This window comes from Pyrus communis, chromosome 11 (genome assembly GCF_963583255.1).
Source record: "Pyrus communis chromosome 11, drPyrComm1.1, whole genome shotgun sequence".
In the NCBI taxonomy this organism is placed as follows: Eukaryota; Viridiplantae; Streptophyta; class Magnoliopsida; order Rosales; family Rosaceae; genus Pyrus; species Pyrus communis.
This window is the reverse complement of record NC_084813.1, coordinates 14,679,106-14,696,743: the sequence shown is the minus strand read 5'-3', so window position 1 is coordinate 14,696,743 and position 17,638 is coordinate 14,679,106. Positions and strand designations below refer to the sequence as shown.

The following is a 17,638-nucleotide window of genomic DNA, read 5'->3' as shown; positions in this document are numbered from 1 at the left end:
GATTTAGTTTTATTTCTTTGATTTCAGGTACTAGAGAAGCAAGACATGGCAATTGCTAATCTTCAAGCTCAAACAGTGAATCTTACTTCTCAGTTGTCACAGTATGCTGAAGGGCCCACAATGCAAAGTGTCCTTACATTTGGTGCTTCTTATAGGCAAGAATATCAAGCAAATCAATGTCCACAAAGAGGTTGGGAGAATGTCAATACCTGGGGTTATCAAGATCATAATCAATCACAGAACAATTTGTTTTCTAACTTGTACAATTTAGATTGGAGTGATCACTCAAACCCTATGTGGTGGGAATCTCAACAAGTTCAAAACAAAGGATATTGGCAGCCATATGAGGAGTTCTATTCAACGTCTATGCAGCCACCACAACCTCATATACAATATGCCCAACCAAACTCAGGTTCGTCAATGGATTGTGCTCAAATTCTTGATGAATTAATTTCTTTGGCGCAGGGCTCACAAAATCAAGCCAATGAAGCTCAACAAGGAGAATATTGGTAGCCATATGAGGAATTCTATAGAACGCCTATGCAGCCACCACAGTCTGCCCCACAACAATACCAACCAAATTCAGGTTCGTCATTGGATTATGATAAAATTCTTCCAATACTAACTTCTTGGGCACAGGAAGTACAAAATCAAACCAAGAAATTAAAAAATCAAGCCCAAGTGATGAGCGAATTGAAGAATCAAATAGGAGAGATCGAGGAATTCATGGGGCAAATGCAAGAACAAAGTGAACTATCCGACTCAACTGCTGAAATTGTTGAATCTATCACCTTGGAAAGTGGCATAAAGGTTGGAGATGCACCCAAGACGTCTAAACCAAGTCAAAATATGGATGAACAGCTGCTGCTCGAAGAAGAGGAGGATAACAAGGCCACAGTAAGGGAAGAACCCCCCTTGTCGCAACCTATCCTAACTCCAACATCCTTGCCGCAACCCTATATGCCCTCTATGCCATCCACTACAACCAAGGTAAGCCCAAATTCAATTCTTCCTAATCCCATTCCACCAAATGTCCCTATTCCGTGCAGGTTCATGATTTCCAAGGAAGAAGAGAGTGAAAAAGACATCTTGGAAGCCTTTCCAAAAGTGCAAAGAGATCAAGTTCCAGAATTGTCCAAAGAACTTCGTACAACAAGAAGAATGATTCAAGAGAAAGAAGTGATTGGGGAATGTCTAGAATTCATTAAAGAGGATATACTTGAGACAACAATTCCCAAAGAAGTTGGATTTTATGACACGGGACAAGTCATAACTCTCAAAACACCAAATCTAGTTGAATTTTCTAGTCCTACAACTTACGAAGGGGTGTTTATTCTTGAGTTCATGTTGGAGCACATAGGTAAGCCACCTCCTCGAATTTCAATTTTGTTTTATACTAATATGTTGTTGATGATTCAGGCACCCAATCTTGAATTTAAACCATTACCGGATCATTTCAAGTATCACCTTCCATTCAAAGATCAATTCCATGCCGTGGGCTCCAATGAAGTTTAAAGAGAGGTATCGTCCGGCTGAAAGACGTTAAAGTAAGCACTTCTTGGGAGGCAACCCATGCATTCAAATAAAGAAGACCTAGGAATCTCCGGCTCCATAACCAGATTTGCGTTCCTAAACCCTACTCTTTATTGCTTTTATTTTGCCATGTTTGTCGTGTTTGTTAGTTGTGTTATTTGGTTGTTTGTTTGTGAGTCTATGCTTAAAACATTGAGGACAATGTTTGGTTTAAGTGTTTTGGGGGGGGGGGGGGGTAAACAAAGTGTTTTTCATGCAAATTCGCGGGATTTTATCACCCATCATTTCTAAAGTTGTTTTTCACTGTTTTTAAGTGTTTTTAGTGTATTTTGAAGTGTTTTTATGTGTCTTAAACAAAAAATCCGAAAATTTGAAAAAATCGAAAAAGAGTGTTTTAAAAACCCAAAAAGAGTTGTTTTTAGAGTCGTTTTTGTTTTTGTGTCTTAGGGTACCTTCCAACACAACGATGAGGATTTGGTTTTTAATTGCATGACTATTAAAGAAAGTTACAAACATGGATGGAATTTTGATATACTCTTTGGTTTATGCTTACTTGTAGTTGACATTTACGAATTCACATGTAATCACAAAGGAAAAAAATCAGCTTTTGTAACATGCTTGAAGGAAGGAACTCAAACTAACGCTACAACCCTGAGAGACTTGAGCCTAAACATTCTTTGGAGAGTTATTAATCTTGATGTTCTTGTTTTCTAAAGTTGTTGCATGATCTCATTATTCTTTGCTTGGTTGCTATTTAGAATGCGTTTCATCACTATAGTTCCAAATACTAGAACTCATGCCCATTTCATTCAAAGCATAAAATTGAGTGCATAACATAAAACAAGATGAAGTTGTTTAGTTAAAACGAGAGCCAAAAAGCGTTACCCTTTGCATATGTATTGTATGTTAACCCCTTTGAGCCTTAGTTAGCCTAATTTTCTTTGTTAACCATATTATCCTTACCTAGCCTAGAATAGGACTATCCATACCCTTGTTCTTAAAGTATAGTAAAGCATGACTTAGAGGGAATTCCTTTTGTTCTACAATTTGCAGAAAAACAAGTGTGGGGGAAGGATTTTCGTGGGAATCTAGGGGGATGGATGATTTATGTGCCAAAGAAAAGAATAGGGCACGAAAGGAAAAAAAAAAAAAAACGTGAAAAAGAAGGAAAAGAAAGAAAAAGGAGTTGAAAATAAGTGAGAATGAACTCACAAGTGTTGATTGTTGAAGAAAGGGTCCAAAAGTTTGAATTTGACCCTGAGTTTTGTGTGAAGTTTCCCTTGGTGTTCAAAGTTGATTTCTGCATTCAAAAGTGAATTCTAAGTGTTTATTTCATTACTTTGCTTACTATTGCTTTAAGAACTTTTGTTTATCCTTACCTTTCTTTGTTAGCCAATACCCTAGCCCTGTTATAACCCTTAGACTTCGATCTTGATTGTTATGTGTTTCAATATGTGGAGTTTAAAATTGGTTTGAGCATATGATATCCTTGGTTCTCGCGTCTAAGTAGTGGCATTCCATTCATGAGATCATATACATGTTAATAATTCCAGAAAGTGCCTTTTTTGATTATACATATGTGAGTATTAGTTTACATATTTACATCAATCTTCTCACATATACCTAGTGTAAGGAGTGTAGTTAGAAAATTTGTGTGAAAATAGAGTGTATCCAGTGAGGAATTGGGGGATTCTCTAAGGCATGTTACTACATTCAAAATCATGTTTTAATTGATTAAATGGGAGCTAGTGTGTGGTAACTATGGTTAAGTATATGCTCGAGGGTAGGGATAACTAAAATCTATGTATGTGGTGTTCTTTAATGTGTGATGTTCATTGGAAATCCCTGAGGCACATGTTGGAAGGTCTAGATTGTGTTTTGTTTGTTTTGTTTATTTCGTTTTGCTCGAGGACTAGCAAAAGCTAAGTGTGGGGGAATTTGATAGGAGCATATTTATGCTACTTAGTTATGTTGTTTCCTTGCATTTAGTTACTTAATTACTATCTATTTTAGTCTTGTAAGCTATTTTCGTATGTTTTTAGGTCCTAATGGCAAAAGGAGCAAGAAAGTGCATTTTGAGGCTATTTGGAGCAGTTTTGGGCATGGATTGGATAGCTTAACTATGGAGCAATGTGGATGGACGAAATTGAAGTCAAGAGATGCTAGGAAAGGCTAAAAATCTGGAGAAAGAAGTCCAAATGCAAAGAAGATAAGGAAAGAGCAAGAAATAAGGAACCTTATCCAAATTTCCTTGTCTTATCCAAACCTTATCCAACCTTATCTTATCTTATCCTATCCTAATCTTTTCCTACCTTAATTCCAACTTCAAGAGGACTCCTTTTCACATTAAATCACCTAAATATCAAGTTCTAGAAGCCCTATTTTCGTGCATTAAGTTTATGCCACATGTAACCCTTCTAGAAGTTCTAGAATCTGCCACAAGGACCATTCCTTGTCATCCTTGGAATCTAATTGAAAGTATCCTTGTTCTTTGGTGATTTGGGGTCCTAATTCCTCTCATTTTCAGCCCAAATTCGTGCCTCCCCTTCACCCTATAAATACTTGATGCCACAACACTCAAAAACCACCACCCTCTACCACAAATTTACACCACACCATCCACCACACCTCAAGAGCCTAAATTCACGCAAATCCCCATTGTTGGCAGCAAGGAAGGAAGGAGGAGCCACCTGGAGTGTTTCTAGGTGTATTCTATCTTTGTTTTTAATGTTTAAGTTTAATTATCTTTGTTTTACGAACATGTGGAACTAACTTCTTTTTAGTTAGAGGTGAATTCGAAGCCATGATTATATGTTTTATATGAACTGATTACGTCCAGTTATTGTTTCTTAAGGCATGAATGTGATTTGCTTATCTAAGTTATTAAAACTTGTTTATGTATGTGGGTTGGGGGTCGACACTTAATTTGCATGCATGAATTTGATGTTAGAGTATAAGGGGGTTTCACGTAATAGTTATTCACTTATATTCACAAGTAGTGGAGGTTGCTAGTCACAATCGTGTTAAGTAAATCCTTGGTATGAGTCTCATGCGTTTCATAGTGATGAATGCCTTGTCAATGCTTATGATTTTCATAGAACTTAATGACTTTTGACATGTATCTCTATCATGCGTTTCATATAGGGAACTTGAGAAAGATAATTTGGTTTAGATGCGTATTCCATCTAATTCAATGAAATAAGGAAAATTTGTTGGTTAGTTGTGCGATGCAACTAACTTGGGGCGTTGTCATTCATAGTCTAAATGAATAAAAACTGGAAATTGGTTCATATGCATATATCATGTGTGGAGAAGGACCCTCTAACTAGCCTTTCACCCATTTATTTCATTTAAATTCGTTTTTCCAAAGTATTTTCTACAAAGTTTTTGTTTTAAGTTTTAAATTCTTCAAAAACAATCCCCCTTTCATTTAGTCTTGTTATTTGAGTCAAAATTTGTTTTCTTTGAGTCTTTTGAGTCAAGTTAAGGTTTATTATAATCCAAAACACTTGTTAGGTCTAAAATTGAGTCTTTTTAAGTGTTTGTTGCTGTTTTGAGTGTTTTAAGTTAGTTTAGAGTCTATAAAGTCTATTTTAGTGTTTTTTTTTTGTCTTAATTGTGTTGATTAGCATTCCTTCTAATCCCCGACCTAAAACGATCCCTACTTTCATATACTACAATCATAGGATTTTAATTTGAATATTAGAATATTTCACATCACTATTTGCAGCTCGTTTGCAGAGGTGGGTGTGGTCTCAAATCCAAGGTCAAAAGCAGATGGTTTTAATTATGAAAACCATGGATTGTGATGGTTTTAATTATCAAAACCACCTACGGGTTATGTGAAAGAGTAGAGGTGACTAGGTGAGGTGGACGGTTTGAGTGGGTGGGCTTTTTATATTTGTAAAAGTTTGGGATATTTATTGTGTGTGTGTGGGTGTAAATCTTATATAAATTAGGGTGAAGAGAACATGTGAGGTGGACGGTTTGAGTGGGTGGGCTTTTTATATTTTTAAAAGTTTGGGATATTTATTGTGTGTGTGTAAATCTTATATAAATTATAAATTATTTAGATAATATTTTATTTTATTTTCCTAGGCAAGCATATCATATATGTACATAAAACATTCACATATATATGTTCTTCTATAAGAAATAGCATATTAGTCAATAATTATTTACATTTGATATAGTAAATTTAATTAATTCATAAAATATATAAGAAATTTACCTAAATTTGCCTAGACCCCGCCTACCCGCCTAGGCGCTAGGCGCTAACCCACCACCCGACTAGCGCCTAGCGTTTTTTAGAACCTTGAATTTTTCAGTCAAATAAGCCTCCAACACATTCATCATTTTTGAAAACCAAAAAACAGAAGCCAAGAAGGATACCAAAAAACTCCTTAATATTTTATTTTATGCAAATTAAAATAGATAAAACTAAACTCTATCAAACTGCTGCATCAAACATATAGAAATCAAACTCACTTAAACCATTGTAAAAGGCCTTATGTAAGACCAAAACTCGACTTTAGTCCTTTGAACACCATGTTATTTTATGCATTAACTACACTATATGTTATGTCAATGAACATTCTAAATCTAGTGCAAGTTCAGCAAGACCGAGAATGTCAACCGTTGATGTTTTGTAGGATGATTATCCGTGAACGATTGAAAGTTGTGTGCCCGCTTTGTGTTCTTTTTTTGTGGGCAATGTTAAAGAGATTAAAATTTTAAATCAAATTTGGAAAACAAATGATGTGGTATCAATGTGAAATAAACACGTTAATCAACATTCAAGTAATAATCCAATCATTAACAACTACATCATTTGATTTACAAATTTAATTTAAAAAATTTGATCTTTCTAGCATTATTTTTATTTGTTTCCATCCACTTTCTGTCATTGGCAACACCTTCTTTGAAGAGAACTTTTGTTCTTTTGTGTAAGTATTTAACTTTTTCTTTCAATCCATGCCCATCTTCCTGTCTTATCCACGAGAGAGTGATGACATGCAATCCCATTTGGGATTTGTGGCTTTCCATAGACAGGTGACAATTTGGGCTGTCACATAAAGATTTGGGATCCTTTGTGGTTGAAAACTAATCTCTTGTGAATTAGTCAAATGCTCCATAAAATATAAGGAAAACTAATGAAAAGTGTTTGAAAATTTTGAATTTTAATGATAAGGACAAAATAAAGGGTAAAGTGAATAGTACCAGGTTTGACTTTTTAGTATAAAAATATAATTTTTCGTTAAAGTGAACAGTACTATAGATTTTTCGTTAAAACTCCCTAAAACATAATAGCTCCTAAAACTTTAACTTGCTAAGAAAGAAAGATTATCGTGAACGTGAATAATCTTTTAAGGGCACTTATCTTAGCAATTAAAAAAAAGGTGAATTTTACGTTATAACTATTTTTTCGTATTTGAATGACTATTTATTAGATCACTATCATACCTGAATAACTGGTATCGAATCATACCGTCGGTATTATATCATTCTCATATCTAAACAATTAGTATTATTCATATGGTAATGTTAGGAAGATTAAATTTGTAAAAAAAGTTTTGGAAACTAAGAGACATGGAAGTTGATGATTGGTTTGTTACTTAAACATTGATAAATGTGCTTATTCCCATTGGTGACACATTATTTTGTTTGCAAATTTAGTCTCCTTAGCATTAGTCTCATTCATAATTTACCGTTCATGATTACCCCTCTAATCAACATACCCTGATAAAAAGGAAAACAAGGGATGGCAATGGGAATGGAACTAAGATAGGAGCAAGGATAAACCTAGAAGTCGTTACACCAAATGTTATAATACAATTAGGTATTGGACTGTGTTTTCCTTACATTGAAATCTTTCGGATAGACCACTATTTACTTCCCTTGCAACCTACAAAGTGTGCCACGTGTCAAACAGTAATATGAATCAAAAGGTCCACCAACTGAAAAGACTATTTTAGCCCCTATCCTTGCGTGACTTCGATGCCTTGAGTTGTTCGCGCAACGATCCGAGGCGTGCATAGTGATTGTATGACTTATACAAACAGGAGAGCACCACAACCCCAAAGCTCCTTGTGACTGTATAACTATGCGATTATCGAACCAGAGATCAATCGCAAATCGACAGAGATGGTCAAAATCGCGGATTCGATCAGATTTCACGGCCTATGCATACTGTCGTCGGAGGAATTTTGGCGCGAAAATATCCATGGCGGTTTCGCCACTCTCGTCGCCGTGCTCTTCGTCTTTGCTTGCCACTGTGCCAAGAGGTTCTTCTTTGGAAAACCCTCTGGCTCCAGTGCTTCTCCGGTCGGTCTATCGGATTCTGATCTCCCCACTTCTGGGTCTCGGATTCCGCCGCACAGGTGATTTTCCTTCTGGGGTTTGCCTGTGCTCAATTGAGTTCGTTTTGTTTTTCTCTAATTTGGTGATTTCTGGGTTAAAATCTGAGATTTTGCTGATTGGGTTTTGTTCACTTGGTTTTTGAGTTGGGTTTTATCTCTATTCAATTGGGTTTCGATTTATTTTTGTACAATTTGGTATTTGGTTTTGATCAATTTAAGTTATATGATAGTTGGGTTTTGATCAAATTGATGTTTTCCTTCATTTTATTGATGTGGATATGTTCATTGGGTTTGTTGTTCATCTTCAATTTTGTTAAAAATATAGTAGAACTTTGGGGTGATTGGTAATTGACATTTTAGAAATCCAATTTCGTGGGATCAAGTTATGATTGTGTTACTTACGTGTTCGTTTTGTTTACTTCTGCAGCACCTTGGAACTGGTGACAGATGCAGATTTGAAGTTTCTGATTGATAACTTGGGGGAGAAAACGGGCGAAAATGAGAAATGGGAAAAGGTCATAGACAAAAGAAATGATATTCTATCCTACTATGCGAAGTGCTGCAAGCCTAAGGTCATTCATCTTGTGCTTAATTTGTGTGGGATTCAGATTCTTTGAATTGATTATTAAATGATTTTGTACCGTTTCATTACCCCAAACTTACCACAGGCATCTATTCTTGGTCTGGAATCTGTAGGTCACACAAATACTTGATTCCTTGTTTTTCTTTACTGGTTTTAGTGAATAAAGGCTATGGAATTGAGGTACTGTATCTTTGTTCTTGCATTCAGGATAGTCCTTTGACATACTTGAGCGTGACGATATTTGAGAATTGCTCTCCTGAGAAGCTGAGAGACTTCTACATGGACAATGATTACAGGAAGCAATGGGATAAGATGCTGATTCAGCATGAGCAGTTACAGATGGACAAAAACAAGGGGGTTGAAGTTGGTCGGACAATAAAAAAGTTTCCACTGTTGACAGCCAGAGAATATGTATTAGCTTGGAGATTGTGGGAGGGGAAAGATAACACCTTTTATTGTTTTATCAAGGTAACTGCTCCCGGAAAATAATTTACACGTAAATTACATCTAGGCAATATTGAGTTGTGTGAAGTTTTGATTTTCCATGAGCCGGTGGTCCAAGTGTTATCCAATGAATTGATATATCATATATGCAGTGATGCACATAATATCTTTTGCACTTCCCTCTCAGTCTCTCTTTCTCTAGCACAATGCACTTTTGTATTTTTACGATTAAGTGTTTTTTTTTTCTTTTTCTGTTGGTGCTCTTCATCCTTCTAGAACTTTCTTGCATTCTTTATAAATTACCTGATATGCTTTCCAATAATTGGTGATACAGGAATGTGAACATCCTTTGGCACCACGCCAGAAGAAGTATGTGCGTGTTAGTACTTTCAGATCTGGTTGGCGAATCCGAAAAGGTATGATCCCAGTGAATCCAACTTTGTTGTTTCTTTTGTTCTACCTTTTCAATAAAAAGAATTTCCTTTGTTTTTATGTTTTCTTTCAATTTTTCAATTCATCCCAGGTTGAGCTGCTTTCATATTTGTTCAGAAACGTGTATTGTTGACTATAAGTCGTGTTTCAAGCAGCACGCTTAACTAAATTTTGTTTTTTTGGCTGAAATGTGCTTTACTAAGCATTATACTGCTGAACATGAAGCAGTAATATTCTGAAGGATCAATAGTTTTCCTTACTGTACTTGTGGTGGATAAAGAAATGATTTTTCTTCTTCTTAGGCGCTAGTTGCACGTATCAGGAAAAACACAAAAGCACCACTTACACAAAGGTTTCTTTGGCTGAAATTCTGGTAGACTGAATTTTAAGAAACAAAAACTGTTTATAGTTTTATGAGTGTTAATCATCTGCTACAGTGCCTGATACTAATGCCTGTGAGATCAAGATGTTTCATCAAGAAGATGCCGGTTTAAATGTGGAGATGGCAAAATTGGCTTTTTCTAGGGGCATATGGAGCTATGTGTGCAAGATGGGCAATGCACTTAACAGATATACTACAATCAGCTCTCATCAATCAAGGGCTGCTGCTTCTGCTGTCACATTGATTAAAAAGGCCAGGACAACTTTCTTTGATGGATTAGTATTGTTTAAATTTTAATATACATTGGTTATCTTGGACTCATGGTACATATAAGGCATTTATTGATAGAGCTTCATCCAGTTTATCAGGGTACTTGACTGGTTTCTCTTGTATTAATTTCTCTAGAGTGTTAGTTGAGGTAGATGAATTCTCTTGGTCATATGTAATAAACAAGTTCCACTCGATGCTTAGTTGTCTAAGCACCTGTCTACCAACTAACTTGGATATCATCTGGGATTCTTGTTTCGTAAATCTTGTCAGGATTGTGCTGTTTGGTAAGAGTTTCATGTTTTTCACTTAAGGGTTCTGACCGGCCTTGAGTGCTGATAATATTGGGTTTGTTTCACCTACAAAAGGTTATTTACATCCGGAGCATATATTACTACATGTTTATAGCATTGTGCAGCCTAGATGAAAATTTGAATGTTTGCGTTAACTCACTACTCCGCTCATGCCTGTCTCTGGTGTTTTATAGTGGTGAAATAAATAGTGACCATACTGGGGCTTTTCCTGCCCCTATCAGTAACCAGGAGTAAAAGGAACTCTGAATGATATCTATAGTTTACTATTCATGCTTGGTTTCTTTTAATTTCAGAGATACAAAATATCTGAACTTTCTACATATTTGTAATCTGCATGGTTGTTACTAATTGTAAATCTCCTCCACACAGGTCCACCCTGTATTAGAAGCCACGGATGACATGACCTCTCAAGCAACCTCAGTAGGAACTTCTGTTTGCAGACCAATTGCGGGCGAGGGAAGGAAATTGTCAAGAAGACCTTCAAAGAAATTGTTAGCCAATGGCCTGCTGCTTCTTGGGGGAGTGGTCTGCCTGTCTCGTGGTCACTCTAGCCTGGGTGCGAAGGTTGCCATTGCTTACATCTTAGCGAAGTGGAGTAAGCGTGGGGCTTCATCAAGTCAAAGCAGTGAAATTTCAGGTGCATGATCTTGTTGCCATCACAACTAATTTTGGAGGGCTGAGTAATGTTTTCTTATCTGGATTATTTCTGGGCCATCTACCATGGAGACCAACTACTACGCTCTACTTCTGCAAAAAAATGAGAAACGGAAGAAGGGTGGGGGGTAGTAACTTAATTGTACATCATGCCTTCCAAATTGTATAAATTTCTGCCATCCTTTTACCACGCTAGCAATACAATGATCAATAGGAAAGGCTTATTGGTTCTGAATCTCCGACGCACCTTGTATGTCCTAGTCCCAGCAACTAGTCATTATATGACCTCTTGCGGGATAAAGAGTTTATAACGTTGTCCGGCTGCAGTCGGGTAGAAGATTTCACCGCTCTTGCATGAAAACTCAGACCTATCTGCAATAAACTCAAAGCTGCTTTTGAAGTTCTTGGAACTGTTGTAAAGGGTAAGGTATTTGTACTTAGATGGTTGTATGTGTATGTGAGTATTATACTTGCATCCTTCATTTTCCCCATTAGTTATGAACCTGAGGATGTGTTGATATCCTAGTAAAGTCAACTTTCTGCAGACAATGTTTTGATCTAAGATTTCGATTCTTCCATGTTTCAGCAATAGTTGGTATATTGTTTCATGGAGCTAAGGTCCAAAATATGGAAGAAAGAGGTGTTTTCACAACTTTCTTGCCCAATCAATTCTATTCCACTTAATCCTTGTTTCATGGCCACATATCTTTCTGGCTAAGGAATGGGAAACCTTTCTCTTGTTACATGAATTCAATTTTCATTTCATCCGGGAAAAGCCTTCTTTTTCTTAATAATGTATTTGTCATTTGATCCAATAGCGTTCCATTAGATAGGAATAGCCTTGAAAAATACTTATGACTCTTAGATGGAGTATTAGAACGAAAAAATCAATTAGATAATGAACTATTGGTTCTAATCTATCTCTTGCGAGACGTGATCTTGCTCGTGAGGGTAATGTAAATGGAGTCCTGAACTAGTTGTTGCTTGTGAGTGTAATGTAATGCACGTGTCTTCTATATTAAGGTGTTTGCGCATGTTCTAGTTACGTAAACACTAGTAAGAAGAAATTTGTGGATAGAATAATCTTCTCACAAGAGTTGGTTAGATAAAGTTGGATACGAGAAGATAGTTGTCTTGCATACAACAAGTGTATACATGATTTACTTTGTTGAGAAAAAGAAGTTGGGTATAACGGTTGCACAGTAAATAATATATACAAAAATGAAATACTACATACGAAAAGGGCAAGATGGGAAATCCAGCTGGACATTTTGAAAAACAGTTGAAAAGGGCGGAAAACGTTGGGAGCTGTAAATTGTGTCCTCACGTTTCTCTGGAGACTGTCTGTTGCAAATGCTGTCTTTCTCAACCATTTCTTTTCCTCGTTGTCTCTAAATTTAGACAAAACTCAATCCCTCTCAGAAAAAAAAAAAACCAACCCAGAGATAACAACAATATTCACCAAAAAATTTAAACAAATTTAATGTTATTTAGGGTTGTCTTTTTCTCTCTTTGTAGCTTCTTAATCGATCAATGTCGAATCAAATCTAAACCACATAACCCAGCAAATTTTTTACATTTTTTTTTCTTGATTTTTTATTTTTTTTATATTTTTATTTCTGAGTTTGGTTTCAATTTTCTGTGCGGGAAAGGATGATCCACTTCCACAACATTCTGGTGAGGTGGGTTGTTTTATTGGGGTTCTTCGCAACCGGCGTTTATTCAAAGACCAATTCTCAAGATGGTAAGTCTTAAATTTGTTTTGGTCTGATTTGTGTTAGTGTATAGTTTCTTGTGTTTAGATTTTCAAATTTAGGCTTAATGTTGCAACGACGAGAATTTCATTTTCAGGCTGAGAAGTTTTTTTAGAAACATATGCTAATTGTGCATTGCTAGTAGATGACTACAATTACGACATATATCGGGTGAAAAGATCGCGAGAGATGTTCCTCATATGATCACTTGAAAAGGCACGAGAACTTTTTCTTTAGAAACGTTTCATAATGGCCTCTAGATTTTTAGTTTCCTCGAAACGTTTCTAATAGCAATTTTTGGGGTTGCTTTTACCTCTTATAGGCTTACATTCCGTTAAACGATCAATGAAGATAAATTGCATTCAGCTAATTAGGTACTTACATATTTACTTATATCGACAGTCTGATGTTTTTGTGTATCTTGCAGTATCTGCCCTTAATGTGATGTATAACAGCTTACAGTCTCGTTCTAAACTAAGTGGTTGGAAATCAAGTGGAGGCGACCCTTGCGGCGATTCATGGAAAGGGATAACATGCTCAGGCTCATCTGTAACCCAAATGTATTTCTCATTTCTAACATACATTCAGACTCGCGTTATTTGTCTCGAGTTCACAAGTTCAACCTATTTTCTTTCAATTTTTTTGCAGAGACTTGTCTGACCTAGGACTCAGCGGATCAATGGGATACCAGCTTGCAAGCTTAACATCGGTCACTAAATTGTAATGCTTAGCTCATTAGAATAGGCATTTTTCTTTTTGTTCGGTTTTCTTTTCAAAGTGCATAAACTGACGGATGTGCATTCCTTCGTCATAGTACAGTGATTTAAGCAAGAACAACCTCAACGGTGATATACCCTATCAACTGCCTCCTAATGCAAAGTACATGTAAGTCTGCAGAAAAAACAGTTCTTATTTTATTACACTGTTATAGTTTGTGCGCACGCCTATGCAGAGATGTTTCCATTGTTGTCAATACTAATCTCACAACCTTGATGTGCAGAGATCTTTCTCAAAATGGTTTTTCGAACACAGTACCATATTCAGTATCTCAGATGTCTGACCTTGAAACTCTGTAAGTAGAACATGTTCCTTTGTTCACATAATCTTATAAAGAAGTCACTCCTATTTCTAAACACTCTTTCGATGAGTGCAGAAATCTTGGTCGTAACAAGCTCAATGGACAGTTGAGTGATATGTTTGGCAAACTTACTAAACTCAAAGAGCTGTAAGTTCTAACTTTGCATCAAAGGTCCCACTTTCATATTTTAACTTGATTACTTGAAATTTATTCAGAATGTAATCAGTTGTAGCATCACTTTCGTATTTGACAATTGATTCTTTACCTCTTGTACTCTCTTTTTAGTTCAGACAGAGATTTGCTGCTATACTTCAATTAAGGTTTAGTGACTAAATCGTATATCATGAAATCATGTGCAGGGATCTATCGTACAACTCATTGACTGGCAACTTGCCTCAGAGTTTTGGAAAGCTTTCAAGCCTCAAAAAATTGTAAGAAGCATTAAATCTGAATTTATATTTTTTTTGTGTTCAAGGTTCCTGGTTGCTAATCCCTTTGTCTTTGTGCAGGTATCTGCAGAACAATCAACTAACCGGTCAAATCAACGTGCTTATGTACACTCCCGTCGAGGAATTGTAAGTGTCTTTGATCTAGATTTTTGTTAGATAGACGAAAATTCATTTAGTAAAATACCTTATAGCATGTTTTGTTTGTTAAACCTTTCTAATGAAATTAAAAAAAACTTTTGAGTTTCCTTATGTACCCGCTACAATGAATTCATTATTGTGCTGGCAGGAATATCGAAAACAATCGCTTTTCCGGCTGGATCCCCAACGATTTGAAGGGTATAAACATAAAGTGAGTATCTCTTTCAAAGATCAATGTAGGTAGTAGTGCTTGAGAAATTTTTTCTGACTTTACTAATTGAAGGTCTGGAGGAAACTCCTGGTCGTCTGGACCATCTCCGCCTTCTCCTCCTGGTGCACACCGTAATAGAGCGTCAGGCAAAAAGAGTGGCAGCCGCAACTCTTCTGTAGTCACCGGAGTTACCATAGCTGGAATAGCTCTTGCCGTATTGTTCCTGCTTGCAATTATAATTGCACTGTTTTCAAGAAAAAAACGTTCTTCTACTTCGCATCTCCTCGATGATGACAGGCTTAGCCAGCGCAAGTCGTTTCGTATCTATTCATCTAAGGATTTATCTAAAGAACTGACTTCTGACTACAAAGGTAATTTCTTCGTTAAGAAATGTTTTTTGGTGCAAAATATATATAACCAGTATTAATTGTCTTTGGAATGTCTTTCTCCCCTTTTTTCTGTCTCTTGATTCTCCTTTGATTTGTGTTGTAATGCGTGATCACTCTCGACTAACTAGACGATGTGCTGGTGACAGATTCTGCCGTTTCAATTGACATAAAGCCTGTTTCAAAATCTCCATCAATAGGTTTCAAGTCACTGTCTGGCCGTTTGCAATCCTTTGCCAGAAGAAGCACCTCTGTAAAAGCTACCGCTTACGCTTTGGCAGATTTGCAGGTTGCTACTGCTAACTTTGCACCAGCTCGCCTTCTTGGGCAGGGCACCATTGGACGTGTCTATAGGGCTAAATATAGTGATGGGAAGGTAATGTTTTACTATCACTATATGATTGCTATTTCTCAAGCTAACCTTTATAAGTTAATGTAATAAATTTTTGTTTCTAAAAATTTTATTCCATATATGTGTGTCAGGTTTTGGCAGTTAAAAAGATTGATTCCTCACTTTTTCAAGGCTCACTGCCGCAACAATTTTCTGACATTGTCGTCAACATCTCCAAGATTCGTCATGCCAACATCGCTGAGCTTGTTGGCTATTGTTCAGAACATGGGCACAACATGTTGATTTATGAGTACTTCAGGAATGGCTCACTTCACGAATTCTTACACATGTCGGATGACTACAGTAATCCTCTAACTTGGAACACAAGAGTCAGAATCGCTTTAGGCACTGCCCGGGCTGTTGAGTAAGTGAATATATATACACATATATCTAGCAATTAGTTATTTTGGTTTACCAGGATTTCTTGTAATAATTGTAATTAACTCTTTGTAAATTGTTTCCAGGTACCTGCATGATGGTTGCTCTCCATCCACAGTTCACAAGAACATCAAATCATCCAATATTTTTCTTGACATTGAACTCAATCCCCGTCTTTGCGACTATGGCTTGGCAACATTTCACCAGGTTAATTCCCGTCACTCTTAAAACTAAATGCAACCTTTCATATATAAAGATAACCGGGCTTTCCTGTCTATAGAGAATACAATTATTTTCATGCATTGATGGTGATTTTTCCTTCTTTTTATCAGCGTACTAGCCAAAACCTCGGGATGGGATACAACGCTCCAGAATGCACAAAGCCATCAGCGTTTACAGGAAAGAGTGATGTTTACAGTTTTGGAGTAGTCATGTTGGAACTATTGACAGGTCGAATGCCTGTTGACAGGTATGTTAAATTTGATCTTACTCTCCCTTCCATTCACGCTAATATTGTCGATGTCATGCATTTCTAAACTGGTTTGGTTCCTCTCTTTAGTTCAAAACCACCGGCGGAGCAGTGCCTTGTACGATGGGCAACTCCCCAGCTTCATGATCTCGATGCATTGTCACAAATGGTGGACCCTGCACTGCGTGGACTCTACCCTCCGAAGTCAGTCTCACGGTTTGCTGATATCGTTGCCCTCTGTGTTCAGGTAATTACTACGTACTAGTAACCACACAGCCAAAAACACACTCGCATAGAGAAAGGGATCTATATAGTGACTTGGTTGCCTTAAACCCCACTGGTTAGGCTTAACTTAAATTTGGATATGGTACTGCAATTTATACCACATTTACGGATCACTACCATCCTAAACATTTCTCTAATAGCGGTGGGTCACATCAAAAAGGTAGGTAGTAAATGTGATATAAATAGCATTTTTCGAACTGTATATAAACAGTAAGTTCTCTTAAAAAAAAAAAAAAAAAAACTGCTTTTACAGTACTGGTTCACCCCTTCTTTACTCATATTTTTGAAATAACAAAAGATTGTTCTTGACTAATTTTTATTCCTTTACATGCATCAGCGGGAGCCAGAATTTCGGCCACCAATGTCGGAGGTGGTGCAACAGTTGGTGCGGCTAGTGCAGAGCTCTGCTGCGAACATGAGAGAGGATTTTGGTCTCGGGGCATCTCGTCACTCCAGTGCCATGAGCAGCAGGAGAGAAGATCTGGCAGCTTCTCGTCGTTTGACTGACTTTTGATGATGGTGGCGAAAAGGGGACGATGATTTTCATTTTGATCGATATCATGTAAGCGTATAAAAGAGAGACAGATTGAGTCATTTCCCTTAAATGTTTATCTCAGTCTGCTCTGGCTGCCCAATATTTTTAAGTAGTTCGACTTCAAAATTAATCTCATGAATTCTGGGCCCTGAAGTTCTCCAAGGCACTCTAGCTTGTTCACTATAGGAGAAGCAGATTTGAGAAAAAAAAAGTTATTGGAAATTGATCATGGGGGAGTACAATGGGTAATTCAGGAAAGTAAAACATGTTTAGAGTCTGATTTAAAAATTTTGATCTGTAACACCCAACCGATCTTTGGCTTAGCCCAAAAGCTCAAATTGTTGAATGTTTGATCAAATTTAAACAAATTTCAAATTACTTTAATTTTCACAATTCTTGATTGTTTGAGGATTGAGAGACATTTGAGATTGAGTTACAATTCCAAGCTATTTGTTTTCCATGGTTGTATTAAATTGGTGAAATTTGACTGTTAGGCTTTGTTTGGGTTTAAGGGATTTAAGTCGAGTGTGGAAGCAATAAGCTATATAAAACTTTCGATGCAGAAATGCACCGCATGACTGTTACCAAGTTACAAA

General features: G+C 36.7%; 1 protein-coding gene across 1 annotated transcript; it reads left to right on the top strand.

Moving 5' to 3' along the window:
- Positions 1–7,553: 7,553 nt before the first annotated feature.
- Positions 7,554–17,264, top strand: LOC137709057 (protein STRUBBELIG-RECEPTOR FAMILY 5-like). Its single transcript, XM_068448199.1, has 21 exons — positions 7,554–7,913; positions 8,320–8,464; positions 8,683–8,943; positions 9,254–9,335; positions 9,789–10,021; positions 10,684–10,951; positions 13,150–13,282; positions 13,371–13,442; positions 13,542–13,607; positions 13,723–13,794; positions 13,876–13,947; positions 14,160–14,231; positions 14,310–14,375; positions 14,536–14,598; positions 14,671–14,969; positions 15,134–15,360; positions 15,468–15,739; positions 15,840–15,960; positions 16,086–16,222; positions 16,313–16,469; positions 16,845–17,264. The coding sequence occupies exons 1-21, from the start codon at positions 7,678–7,680 to the stop codon at positions 17,019–17,021; spliced, it is 3,231 nt and encodes a 1,076-aa protein (XP_068304300.1). The 5' UTR covers positions 7,554–7,677; the 3' UTR covers positions 17,022–17,264.
- The last annotated feature ends 374 nt before the right edge of the window (positions 17,265–17,638 follow it).

Excerpts from the sequence above, each read along its gene's own strand:
- LOC137709057 (XM_068448199.1), top strand. The coding sequence starts at position 7,678 with ATGGTCAAAATCGCGGATTCGATCAGATTTCACGGCCTATGCATACTG. Across the intron at positions 14,232-14,309 it reads CTTTCAAGCCTCAAAAAATT|GTATCTGCAGAACAATCAAC; the intron begins GTAAGAAGCATT and ends GTCTTTGTGCAG. Across the intron at positions 14,599-14,670 it reads TTGAAGGGTATAAACATAAA|GTCTGGAGGAAACTCCTGGT; the intron begins GTGAGTATCTCT and ends TACTAATTGAAG.